General features: G+C 35.9%; 1 protein-coding gene across 3 annotated transcripts; it reads left to right on the forward strand.

The window, feature by feature from the left end:
- Positions 1-1,055: 1,055 nt before the first annotated feature.
- On the forward strand, positions 1,056-6,047 carry LOC130977339 (zinc finger CCCH domain-containing protein 43-like). Of its 3 annotated transcripts, none has more exons than XM_057902208.1 (8): positions 1,057-1,953; positions 2,406-2,471; positions 2,612-2,668; positions 2,766-3,041; positions 3,497-3,736; positions 4,178-4,417; positions 4,805-5,044; positions 5,243-6,047. In XM_057902208.1, exons 4-8 carry the CDS (start codon positions 2,790-2,792, stop codon positions 5,435-5,437), a joined length of 1,167 nt encoding a protein of 388 aa, XP_057758191.1. In that variant the 5' UTR covers positions 1,057-1,953; positions 2,406-2,471; positions 2,612-2,668; positions 2,766-2,789; the 3' UTR covers positions 5,438-6,047. The 3 variants fall into 3 exon arrangements, with proteins under 3 accessions (XP_057758183.1, XP_057758191.1, XP_057758187.1); XM_057902204.1 differs by having other exon boundaries at positions 1,057-1,755; XM_057902200.1 differs by having other exon boundaries at positions 1,056-2,471.
- The last annotated feature ends 8,192 nt before the right edge of the window (positions 6,048-14,239 follow it).

Raw genomic sequence — 14,239 nt, forward strand, 5'->3', positions numbered from 1 at the left:
GCACTCATAAAAACAACAAAATAAAGGAAATAATAAATAAAACTAAGAAAGCAAGGATGTAGGAACAAGAAATGATAAAGAAATCTAAATCAAAGCAAGAATTAAAAGCTAGATCTAAAAAGGAAAATAAAACTAAGAACCCTAATATAGAGAGAGGAAAGAGCCTCTCTTTCTAGAATTTTACATCTCTCTCTAAAACTAAGTGTATGTATGATCTCCCCCCTTGACCCCCTTGAATTCTGCATGTAATAGCCTCTGAAATGAGTTGGATCTAGGCATGGGAAGCTCAGAAATTGTCCCCAATGTTTTCACTTTAATGAGGTCACATGCGAGCAGCGACGCGTACGCATAGGTCACGCGTACGCGTCGTTTGGCATTCTCTTCTCACGCGTACGCGTAGTGCACGCGTATGCGTCGCCATGCAACTTCACTCCACGCATGCGCATTGTGCCACGCGTGCGCGTCGATGGACGCACTCCCAAATCCTTGATTTTCCATATTTTCTCCACTTTGCATGCTTTTGTCTTCACTCCTTTGATCCATTCCTAGCCCTTTTCAACTTGAATTAACTAACAAACACATCAAGGCATCTAGTGGAATCAAAGGTGAATCAAAATTAGCAAATTAAGGCCTAAAAAGTATGTTTTCACACTTAAGAACAAATTAGGAGATAATCATGAAACCATGCCATTTTATTGAATAAATGTGAGAAAAGTTGATAAAATTCTCTAAATTAAGCACAAAATAAACCCTAAAAATGGGGTTTATCAACCTCCCCACACTTATATCAAGCATGTCTTCATGCTAAAATCAAAAAAGAAAGAAAGGGTATTAACATTTATTAAATGCAAACTAATTAAATGCAATCTATTTACATGTAATTTATCTAAATGACTCATTTTTTTTAATGGTTAAGTACTGACCACAAAACAATACTTTTTCTATAAGAGACTAATTTAATAGTTTACGCTTCTTTTAATTATGAAACTCTAGAACTCGATTTAAGTTTGGAGCATCAAAACAGCTCCCGTGTTGGAAGTTAGAATAGTGGGGACTGTGGGAGATATTATCCGAAAAAGTTGACTAGTCTCATAGCTAGTTTAAGGAAGAGGTTCTTGCATGGTGCATTTACATTTGTGAGTGGGGGTAACTAATCGGTATAATTGATGAATTAATTAGCACACTATTCCATAACACCTACCTATTAATAGCCTAATTTTCTTCTACTTCCGTATTCTTCACCTTTTTGGTTCCCACTGCTCCTGCTGTTTTCCACTTTTCCTTCTTTCCTAAGCAAATTCAGCTACTTCTTATTCTTCTTCTTTCCCAAAGCAGTTATGGGAAATCTGCAAACAAAATGGGCAGCGAGTACAGTCCAACCCTCTGAGTCCAATTCAGCTTCTTCTTCTTCTTCTTTGTTTACCAATGGCAGTGGTCAACAACAACCACCCCAGCCTCCACGGGCTCCTCTTTCTTCTCCCTCTGATCACCATCAAACGTCCCAGGAAGGTGCCCTCTGCGGGGACCTTAAGGGCAAACTAGAATTGAAGGGTGAAGGGTGAAGGGCGAGTGGGTGTTGAAGCTCTGGATCAAGTTTTAAACTTTGGTCAACAGGGTGTTAATGGTGATGATCGGGATATTGAGGGCTCGGAGAGGAATAGTTGGGAAGATGATTATGTGAATGGAAGTGTTTATGATGGCAACTGCGTTGGAGCTGAGAAGAGAAAAAAGAGAGGCGCTGGTCGGCAAACGAAGGTCTTTTTCTTTTTTCTTGGCTCTTTCTTCTAGGCATTATTGATTTTTTAGAATGTTAGTGATGCATACGATTTGATCATTTGTTTTGTTTTTTGGGCCACTTGTCTTTTGTGATATTTTGTTATTTTGTTATCAACTTTATCAATTGAATCTTCAAACAGTGAAGAAGCCGAAAAGGGCATTGCCTTAGCCAAAGAGGTAACACTAGTATTTTTGTTCATCATGCAATCATGACATTTTTTAAATATAGAGCAAAGGGATTTAAACACATTAAGCTGCTACAATGCTCAGAAAATCAACGCTTCCTAATTTCAGCATTGAAATGCATAGTAATAAATTTGATATCTTGGTTATCATATTTTAAACTGTCGATTTGAGTTTGTTTTCCTATATGGCATTGTTTAATTACTTCTGTAAATTTCAAAATTTTCCCTTGTTGATTCCTTGTAAAAGGAGTCACTACGGATAAAATGGTAGAAAAGTAGTACTTCGAAATGGATTTTGATCCATTTAACATAATATATCTGTACAATTAGCCAGCATCTCCTATGGTGATTGAATTTGAGTAGCCAGTTAAAATCTCATATCTCGTTATTCTGTCAAAAGATTCGCAATTTAACAATTTTGATGTTCTAACAATGCATTATAAGGTTGCTAAGGAGCAGTCACAAGAAAGACAAGAACCATCAGAAAGATCCGGCCAAACAGAATGCAAGGTTATTATAATCTTATGCTTCTACACAAATAATGTTGCATAATTTATATTTCATATTGTGTTAGTTTATTATCAATTTATCATTTTGTTACACAATATATGAAATGTAGATGATATGTGTCTTGTCTGATGTTATACCAGTATTATCCATCACTACCAGCTGCAGAACTGAACTTTCTTGACCTGCCTATCCGTCCGGTACGTTTAACCCTTGATTTTGATCCCTATAAATTGACATGAACTATCTTTTGCCTGTTTCTGTTTTGTACTTATAAAAGGTTGCTTTTCATGAAAGGGAGAGAAAGATTGTGCCTATTACATGCAACATGGGTCATGTAAGTTTGGAGAAAACTGCAAGTATAATCATCCTGACCCGACAACTGGAGGATGCGATCCTCCTCCTATGTATGATAATGTAGGATCTATTTCATTCAGTGGTGTACTGCAACAGTCTGCATCATCAGTCTCTTCTCCAGGAATAGTAAACAAAACTTCTCCTTTTCTGCCAATGATGCTTTCGCCTACTCAAGTTTCTCCTCAAGATTCCGATTGGAATGCATATCATTATCAGGTAAATTCAACAAATTCAATACTAGTAAGTGTTTATTGTATTAGTGTATTACTAGACGGCATTTAGTCTGCAAATCCTCTATGAACCAACAACCCAACATTATTGTTGCATGACATAATACATTACTGTTGCCGAGGCGGTACGGGTTTCCCTTTTTCTGACTGTACATAGTTCTTCCAATGGCTCCAAGATTTGCTGGAAATTACTTTTTAGACAGTGAAATGTTTTTGCCTATTGGTGGAATGAGTATTAAGCAGTGGAACTTTAGTTTCATCCATTGAATCAATTTTGAACTATATCACTTTGGGTCCTTAAACTATAGGGTAAATTACATTCTCCTTCTCTGACATTGGCAAAATTGAACACAATCCCTCTCTATTTTCTTCTCCTTTTTCCTCCTTTTTGTTTCTTAAATATTTAAATATCCCTTTTCAACTTATTTGTGGTTTGTGAAGGCACCTATATGCCCATGTGTGATGAGTATGCATCCACCTACACATGTCAAGAACTACCCAGCTATCGAAACTAACGCTTATACGCCCCAACAAAATCAGATCCAAGTTGGAGTTGATGAGTTTGCAGAAATACCTGGGGATTCTAAGCCTAAATCCAAACGTAAATCTCGCTGTAAGAAGAATAAGCTTGCAAGTTTACCTCCATGCAATCTCAATGACAAGGGCCTACTTTTGAGACCGGTAAGTCTTTCTTTATTATTTATATATCATGTGCTAATAATGAAAATGCTCTAAAATGGAAATATCATGGCTATGTATGAGTCTTGTACGTATAGAGAAACCTCCCGTAAAGGGAGATCAGTGGTACTTGGACAATTTGCTCTAAGTTATATATAGATAACTACTCATACGAAGACCTTGTACACTAGACTTTCTCTAATTGCACTCTCCTCCTCTGACATTGGCAAAATTAAACATTTAACCTCAGCTTCTCTCTGTTTCTTAAACCATCCATTGACCTCCGCTAACATTTAAGTAAGTAATAATATAATATATTTGGTCTTCTAATATTTTGTAAAATGTTACATTAATACTAATTAACCTTGTACATTACACAAACCTCCCGTAAAGGTAATTTGCTCTTTACAATTTCAACTTATTTGTTGTTTGTGATTTGTGAAGGCACCGATCTGCCCATCTACGATGAGTATGCATCCACCTAAATATGTCATGAACAACTCAACAATCAAAACAACCGCTTATACGCCCCGACAAAAGCAGATCCAAGATGGAGTTGATGAGTTTGCAAAAATACCTGAAGATTCTAAGTCTAAATCCAAAGGTAAATCTCGCCGTCAGAAGAATAAGCTTGCAAATTTACCTCCAAGCACTCTCAATGACAAGGGCCTACTTTTGAGAACTGTGAGTCTATTTTTTATTTGTTTATTTCAGCCACAAATGTAATTAACGCGACATGTTTGTGCATCGAGTTGTCTTTTTTTTTTTATTTTAATATATATCGTATGCTAATAATGTAAATTCTCTAAAATGTACCTAGCTATTAATATTAAATACCCTTGTATATATATACATACACACAAACCTCCCTACACTTGAACAAATAGTGAGGAGCACCGATGAATTTCACCGAATCTTAGAGGAAGTCAGGGTATTTGCACATTCAAATGATGATGGTGTAAACTGGATTTTCTTCTCCCTTCACCTCCTTTTTCTTCCTTAAATATTTAAATGTCCTTTTGGCTAAAGCAATTTTTTTGAAAATTTTAACCTTATTTGTGGTTTTTGAAGGCACCTATCAAGCCATCTGTGATGGGTATACATCCACCTACACATGTCATGAATAACCCAGCAATCAAAACAAAAGCTTCTACGCCCCGACAAAAGCAGATGCAAGTTGGAGTTGATGAGCTTGCAGAAATACCTGGGGATTCCAAGTCTAAATCCAAACGTAAATCTCACCGTCAGAAGAATAAGCTTGCAAGTGTACCTCCATGCACTCTCAATAACAAGGGCCTGCCTCTGAAACCTGTAAGTCTTTCTCTGTTTTTTTTTTATTTGTTTATTTATTTTAATGTTTTGTATGCTAATAATGTGAATGCTCTAAAATGGAAATAACATGGCTGTGTACTAGCTATGATGGTATGCCTAATTCCAGAAGAGTAAAAGCTAGTTCGACTTAATTTTTTTTATTTATTATTATGTTTGTCTTTATGGTGAACTTTCCAGGACAAGAGTGCATGCCCCGAATACACTTGCCTCGGAATATGCAAGTTTGGAGCAGGTTGTAAGTTTGCCCACCCATCAAACCCTCCACCGCCGTTGACAATCCATTCAGTTTATCAGCAATCCTACACAAACTCAGCTGGTGTTGAGGTGGCTTGGATGGGTTCAAGTGATCCCACAATTCAGCAAACTCTCTAAACTTTCTTTGTCAAGGACCTTCCTTCCTACCTATGAGGATTCATGCAACTCACAATGTGCAATTTGTTCGTACATTCTTCCTCTGGGCCTCTTTTGAATTCCAACACAAGTAATCTATAAATGTCAAACATATATTTATAGGGTGAGATCGTAGGAGAGAATATTTGGCAGATTTGAGGGGGAAAAAGGCACTTCTAAGAATGTTATTATGATTAGGGAATGATTTTGCCATGGGAAGGGGATGTTCCCCTTATGAAAAGATAGAATCATAGAACTATTACTACTGCTATCAACCTTCTTTGCTTGCCTCTAAGTATCAAAAGGTATATTATATAAGTTATTTCCGGAAATTTGATGTGCTTACCAAATGCTTTAAGAACCACCAAAATATCTTAACACATGCATAGGAAAAAGCCATTGGTGGAGATAGCATTTTTTGTAAAATCTTAATGGGAGGAAGGAAACATTGAAAAAGCCCAGTTCCTCTAGGATATCCGTTTTTGGTTTTTCTTCTAAGCAGAGCGCTATGCATTTCTTTGTTTCCGCTCACTTGGATTAGTGCCTGGTTATTTAGTTGGGCTTTTATGAATTGCCTAATTATTATTGGAAGGTGGACTCTGCTTTTTTTATTTTATCAATGTTTTTAACTTTGGAAGAATTTAAATTAGTCTATTCGATCCAATTTTCCGAAAGTACTCATATTAATAGTGTGTGGAATCTTAAGAAAGGAATATAATAAGGGGGGGAGGAACACTTTAAGACATCATAACAGGGTTACTCAATAGAGATCAAATGTAATAAATAATTAGACTTTTAAGAAACTAAACCATCATCATGTTAATCTCAAATTTTCAATGACTCATATACAAGGGTTAAAACTTAAATAATAACTGTTGGTAATTTTGGGGGTTGAAACAAAAAGAATTATGTTGTCAAAACCCAAAACTATGAGATTCAAATTTTATAAGGAATAAAAACTGACGTATTATATATATTTTTAAAAAAATTTATCAGAAGATATCTGCATAAAAAACTTATTTTGTTATATTTATAATAAACATTACTATGTATTACTAATTAGATGGCATATATTATAACATTGTAAAGCATAACAAATTGATATATACATGTTCAAATATTATACAGTTTGCCTATTAATTGTTTCAAATTTTTTATTTCTGGATTTCAAGATAGTTTTCTTAAAAAAAAAAAGACATATATTAAGAATAATAGTAAATTAATTTTGATAATACAAGTAGACCAAATTGTCTCTATATAAATAAATAATAGTTATTTAATATAACATTAATGTAAAAGATATTAGACACAAAAAAAAATGTGTTGATATTATCTTGATATCAGAAATAAGCAGATAAAAATGCATTTTTACATTCACACAAGTTTGATGAAGTTATAATATCTAATTCTAATAAACAAATTTCATCAATAACGTAAAAAAGTTTTAACCTATTATATAATAAGATTCTTGTATTTATAAAATTTTTAACATGTTTTCTAATGTAGAAAAAAAATATATAATTTCAATATAAAAATTATTTAACACTCCGGTGTGGTGATATATAGGAGGGAAGAAAGCGACACTACAAAAAAAACATTGAATATCGTCGGATTTACCGTCGAACTCATCAAATAAATTCGTCGGTAATAAAGTTACTGTCAGATTTACCGTCGTCTAGGATTTGACGATATAAACGTCACTGAAAACTGTTTACCAACGGATTTTCTGTCGGTATTTTTAATGGATTTATAGAGACTGAGTTGATGATTACTGTCAAATTAATCCGATGATACGCCATTTCACGTGTTTAGGCGCCAAGTTATCGTCAGATTTATCCGACGGTAAATCTTATAGTAATATTTTTTATTTTTTTTGGCAAAGTTAAGTCACAATTATTAGTCAAATTAATACTCTTGTTAACAAAATTGTTAGCAGAAATCTAAAATTAACAAAAATCAATAAATTATTTTATTAAAAATAAATGGTTTGAATGCAATAAAATATCACAAAAGTAGAATACAATGAAGTAGACAAAAAAAGAAAATGAAGCCCCTACAGATCTCGGTAATCGTCGCCGCCGTCGTCATCGTCGTGGTCCCCCTATTGAGGCGGCGGGGTAGGTGTTGACATCGGTATCCTACTAGCAGTGTTGCCGCTGGAACCAACAGTGCCACTGCTTCCAGCGCTACTGCCTCTAGTGCGCATCTGCTGATTGTACTCCTCCTTCTGCTCTCGCAACCGATTGAGCTTTTCCAGCTTCTCCATCAAGTCCGAGTTGATGGCAACGGCTCTTTCCACGCGTACAAGAAGGTCGTTGTACCTCTGCTCAGACTATTCCGTTTGCTGGTGAAGCTCCTGTGTCAGCTTTTGCACCTCCTCCCTCAAGTCGACAACTTCCTAGAGATCGGCAGGGCTAGTGAAAGAGGCAGAGGCAGAGGAAGCCGCTGCCAACGCAAAGGAGCAAAGGCCACTGGCGAAGAACGAGCCTAACCGGAAAACACTAATTCTTGTGGGACTCAAATCCTATCAGGACCTACCACTGAGGCCCCGAAGCCAGCTTCATCGTTCCCATTAGGCGGCTGAGATTGCTGGGTCGTGGCCTCCAACCTCTGCGTGTAGTCCTCCTGTATTACACACGCCATGATTAAGATAATAGTTAAACTATTATCTTAACACTAAATAAATTTGAAACTTAGAATTAATTTAAACTCACATAATGGGTCATTGACTGAAGTATGGGTATACTTGAAGGTCTCCACCAGTGTCGCCTCGCGGTCCAATGACCTAGACTACAAATTAATATATCAACTAATAAAATATGTAAACCCCGCGTAATTAGTGAATAATTTGCTAATAAATCAATTATTAATAAAAGAAATTAGGAAATTAAATTTTTTAGTTTAATGAAGTAGAAATAATTAAAATATAAATTTTGACACTAATTTTAAAAGTATCAATTATTAATCAAAGAAATTAGAAAATTGAATTTTATAGTTTAATGAAGTAGAAATAATTAAAATATAAAATTTGACACTAATTTTAAAAGTTTTGGCCTAAAATTAGGTCAAACGAGCTGAACCAGTTGGACTGGACCCAAACCAGACCCAAAGCCCATCATATAAAAGGCCTAACTTGTATCTTCTCCCCTCACTTATCATATATCATGCTGAAAAACTGAAGGGAGGGAGGAAGAACGCATGTGAAACCCAAACCCTCACCCAAATTTTCAATCTCATATAACTTTCAATTCGGAGCTCCGATTGACGAGTCGTCAACGGCTACACGTTCATCTCAGAATTCTCTATAAAACTCACCGAATAATTTGGTAAGAATCTATGAATTTTTCACTCATCCACTCTCTCCCTAATTTAAAAAATTTGAAGTTTTGATTTTGAGAGATTATGTGATTTTGGTACTTTAGGGTTGAAGTAACTTTGGAGACTCGCTGGGTCTTGTCTCAAACGATCATTGGTAAGGTGAGAAACCACTAACTCTTGTTAATTAATGATAGTTATGAGCCCTAGTTTGATTTTGTAGTATTTATGTAGAATTAGAGTGAGATATATGTTTTGGAAACAAATTTAGTGATATCGGTGACTAGAAAGTGAACAGTGGAGGTTGAGTTTTCTTTCGGTGAGACTTCGGGGCTTTGGACACTTGAAAAATGGAGATATTTGTGGTGCTTTAGTATTAGAGAGAAATCGGCCAATGTATAGTTTTGGTTTCTCATAGATAATATATAATGTATTGTGAAAACTTAGACTAGACGACTTAGGATAAGTTGAATTATGTATTCGGTGCATATCTAGTGGTTTTTGTTAATGTAATATGTGTTAAAATGATGTGGTATGGTCAGTTTGTTGGTTATTGATATGATTGTGGTTGATGGTTGATGAGACTTGATGACCTGAGTATAATTATTGATGTGTTGATGCATTGCATTGTTTTGATTGAGAATTGTTGGGGTAAAATTGTTGAGATTAAGTAATTGATATGTTATGGAAGGGATGATAAGGGTATGGAGTTGTTTGGCTGAAATTTGGTGTGTTTTGGATTGTGAAACTTTGGTTTGAAATTAAGAATTTGGAAAGAATGGGGTTTTTGGTGTTTTGTTAAAAAAAGTGATTTTTAACAAAGTTCGGCGGATTATAACTTGAGCCTCAGATTTTGAATTTGAATGAAATTTATTTCAAATTAAAGATAATTTCAAGAGTTTCAAAACGGTTTAAAGTTTTTGAAAATCGGATTGTAGAGGAAGTTATGAGTGTCGGAAGTTAGGTGTATAAAACTGATTTTTAATGACTTAACAACTTTTGAAGAAAAGAGAGTGTCGCGTACGCGACCTGCACATGCGACGTGAGCTATGCTTACTGTTTTGTAATCTCGCGTAAGTGAGGCAAGGCCTGCGTACGCGGAACCCAACTTTTGAAAGCTCGCATATGTGAGAGTACACACACGACGCTAGCACACTTCCCGATTTTGTAATCTCGCATACGCAGACATAGTCTCACATACACGAGCCCCCTATTTTAGCCTAAAATGAGATTTTTTAGTGTTAGGTCAATCCTCTATCTTTCCAAATCTTTTTAACCCCTGTTTAAAATCCGTTAACGAGTCTTCAAGCTCTAGAAAAAGGGTGGGCATGTTGTAGAAGTTAAACAGAAAGTTGAGAAGAGATTGAGAAGTGAATGGCTGAGTTGTTAAGGCAATGAAGTGATAACTGAATAAATGAGGCGTTGATTATGCTGAATTAGATATTGAGTAATGGCTTTAGGGAAAGATGAGTAACTCCTATTCGAGATATAACTTTGAGAATAGATGCGTAATCCCTATGTATGATGCGATTTTGAGGGTAGACGAGTAATTTCTATCCGAGTCATGGCATGTGGATAGACGAGTAATCCCTACCCGGGTTATGGTTTGAGGCACCTATCTGAGTAGATGAGTAATACTTATTCTGGATTGGGTGAAACACCAGCATGGAGAGATGAGTAATTCCTATTTCATGTTGTGGTATTTTGTCTAGGGTTTACTGTCGAACATATCGGGTTTGGCTGTAGATGATATCATCGGTCATAGGGCAGACAGGCATCATGTGCATTTGTGTAACTTATTTTAGAATGCTTTATTCTAGCTTGCCTAATTGATTAATCTGTAAATAATTGTTACTTGTCTTATTTACTGTAACTGCTACCTATACTTGTGTTTTCTTTGTTTGCATTGTATGTCTATGCAACTGAGAGACCTCTCGTATGACGGAAGTGTGATGAGGGTAGTTCTACCGGTGTTTTGGAGGGTTAGAGGAGGTAAAAGTAAAGTGTTGAGTTAGAATTGGATTTGGAACTCAAGTGCCTTAGATAGTTTATTTGATTTCTGGTTTAATTTATAACTCGAAGTTTTAAATCTGAGTGTCGGAGTTCTAGGATCGCCTCTGACTTTCTCAGAACCTTATATATTATGTATGTGGGTACCATCACCATGTTAAGAGCCCCCGGTTCTCATTCCATACATATGTTATCCTTTTCAGATGCAGGTCGAGAGACACCTCGCTAGGCGTCTAGATTTACTCTGCAAGCGAAGTTGGGATGCTGGTTCTGATCTTTTACTATGTATATAAATGTATCTAGACTTTTCTCCACTTATGTATATATATGTATCTAGACTTTTCTCCACCTGTATGTTATGTTTATATGTTATGTTTGATCTTCCTAGAGGCTTTATGGAGAACTAAGTGTTTATTTTGAGTATTTTGGGGAGACTTTGGGTTGTATATATGTATATATTTATGTAAGTATTCTCTAACCGACCTTGGCTTCGTAGGACGAACTCAGAGCTTGAAATTTTGTATCTTTTGATACTCCACTCTTGTGTATGTGTGTGTGTACGCGAGTTTCAGCTACATGAGCATTCCACTTTTATTTTTCTGATTTTGTTTAAGCTTTCCTTAAGGCTCTTCGATCACTAAATCCTTTCAACTATTACTATGTATATATTTTATTTTAGAAGTCGTGATACCTCACCACCTCTATTTTACAACTTAAGCGTAAAGCTTTGTGTAGTAGGGTGTTACAAAATAAATGAACAAATTAAACAACTAATTCAAGTAACTACTAAAATATTAAACAATGACAAAATTCTTATCGGTCTACCCTTCGCCTTCATGAAGGTCACTGATCCACCTGTATACTTTGATGACCTGGGCAAAACCCTATTAGCGACGTTCGTCAAACGGCGATGCTTGAACCCTTCATCATGAGTGAAATAGGTCTCCAGTTCCTTCTTGATGGCTGGACGAATCCACAACATTAGGTGGTCGTGCCCTTTACAAACATCACTCATCATCTACTAAAAATGTTTAGCTTTCTGGTAATCGTAGATTTTTTTTTATCATGAGATTATGTTCCACATCGCATATGAAATTCAACTGCACAAAGTGATTCATCAATATTAGTTAGTTAAAATAAAACACAGTTCAAATACAGTTAATTAATTCAATATTATTGAGTTCTTACTGCCTACTCTGAACCCATCGATCTTTGGTCTCAGCCGAGATCTACGTGTAGGTCGGTCATGGGTGGTCGTACATTAACTTAATGACGTATGAGTTCTCTTGTGTATAAGCATTGGGGTTTGGTGAAAATTTAGCAGAGAAAAAACTTAACATTAACAAACACATAGAAATGCATAAACCCAATGTTAACAAACGTAAGATTAAAAAATTGTATGTGCTCATGCATGTATGCCATCTGGTAAAATCCTCAACCGGATAATAGGCAGTGATAGAGGGGCATCCTGCTGGGGGCACTCGAGGAATCACTCACCATAGGCTGTGTCATCGCTAGATCTGCAGGGGGATAGTAGAAGGAGGCACATAGTTCATGTTTGGGACTATGATGAATTGCTGGTCCGCTGAACCCACCTGTGACATCACAGGTCGATGATGTAGTTGGGGTAGAGGGTGATGACTAGGGAGTCCTTAGGGATTTGGTGGAAGCCCACCCTCTATCACGACCACTGAACCACTCGACCTACCTCTGCTACCTGTCGTCATATTTGCACAACGAATATATTACAAACACTAATCAAAACACAATTAAAGTCACCAACTCTAAACATATTAATACACTCAGTACAGTAAACATATTAATAATATAACAAACACCAATAAATAATAACATAATAAGAAACTCAAGATATAACAAATAATTATAACAAATATAATAAAATGTATGAATAACAAATAACTCAAAATACTTAAAATCAGAATTTTAAGGAGGAACCAAGTCATGTCACAATTAACACAAATATCTATCAACCCTAAACATAATTTTAAGACTTTCAAAAGCATAATTTTAATTTTTCAATTTCACTCAAAATCTTATAAAAACTTCAACAGAATCTCCCCTAAAATTTGGATTTCTCCACCCTTCTTAAGGTTCCATCCAAACCAAATATCCATCCAAGCCAACATACAAGGGTTGAAAGTCTAATCCATCCACCAAGAGGATTCAATCATTTTTACTAACCAACTCAAATGCACAATACATTTAATAGATATTCAAAGCAATTTAGCTTTGTAAAATAAACAAACACGAAATCATATAATTTATTTTAATTTCTCCATCATCAAACCAATTTTAATAACCAGAATAATCAACACAAATCCTATTTCATACTAACTAATAACAAATACGAACAAAATCTAAATTACTATATGATAACCAAAATGCAAATCCTACACAAAGTTAACCCTAATTCCTAAATTAACATATATTAATCAAATCCTAAATTCCTAAATTAACATATAACTAATCCCTAAATTAACATATAAATAAATTTTAAATTATAACTTATATAAGACAGAGATGCATGAAACTTGACAGCGACAAAGAGAGATGCAGCAACAACAGTACTAAACGGCAATGACGACGGTGTAGTGTGGTGCGACAATAGAGAATTGGCTGGTTTCCGTGAGAGGGAGAGGCGGCGAGAGACTGGGGCTGGAGTGGCGGTGGTGGAATCGGTTAAAGAGAGAAACAGATAACAGGGGTTTAGAGAGAGAAGGGCTTTTTGAAATGAACGGGGAGAGTGTTTGTGCTCTCAATTTAGAGTTGATTACCATCGGATTTATCATTGGATAAATTCGATGGTAACTCCTTGTGTGTCACCAAAATGTAATATTTAACTAAAATGGCTTACCGTTGAATTTTACTGACGGTAAATCTGATGTTAAAGTTCGCGTCTATTTCCTCCCATTTTCCACCAAGTATTATTCACGAATTTACCATCAAAAAAGTTAATCCGCTGGTAACTATTTGACTAATGAATTCTATCACAAAATTCTCCATAAATTTGTCAATAAAGCTGATGGTAACTCGACGCTAAATTCGACAGTACTCGGCGTATTTCTTGCGGGGATGAGGGTGGAGAGAGAGGATGTTTAAGGGTTAATGAGGATGGAAAACACAGTGACGCATCCGGTCATGCCGGACAAAGTAATAAAGGGGAGAATGCGGGGTTGGGAGCATCTAATGATAAGGTGGGGGAACCCAAGGGTTTTAAGGTATCTATTAGAGACAAAGTTGTTAGTGGCTCTACATAAAAACCATTGGTTGTTGATGATGCTCTCGACGGGGACAAGTTAGCTGTCATTGCTAGAAAGCATGGTGATAGTGTCCCTCCAAGGGTAACTTTCTTGGACGATGGTCAACGGGCTCTGAATGAACCTTATCTAGGCTCCATTGTCCTTACGGTTCTTGGGAAGCAATTCAGTTATACAGCCA

This window comes from Arachis stenosperma, chromosome 1, assembly GCF_014773155.1.
Source record: "Arachis stenosperma cultivar V10309 chromosome 1, arast.V10309.gnm1.PFL2, whole genome shotgun sequence".
In the NCBI taxonomy this organism is placed as follows: domain Eukaryota; kingdom Viridiplantae; phylum Streptophyta; class Magnoliopsida; order Fabales; family Fabaceae; genus Arachis; species Arachis stenosperma.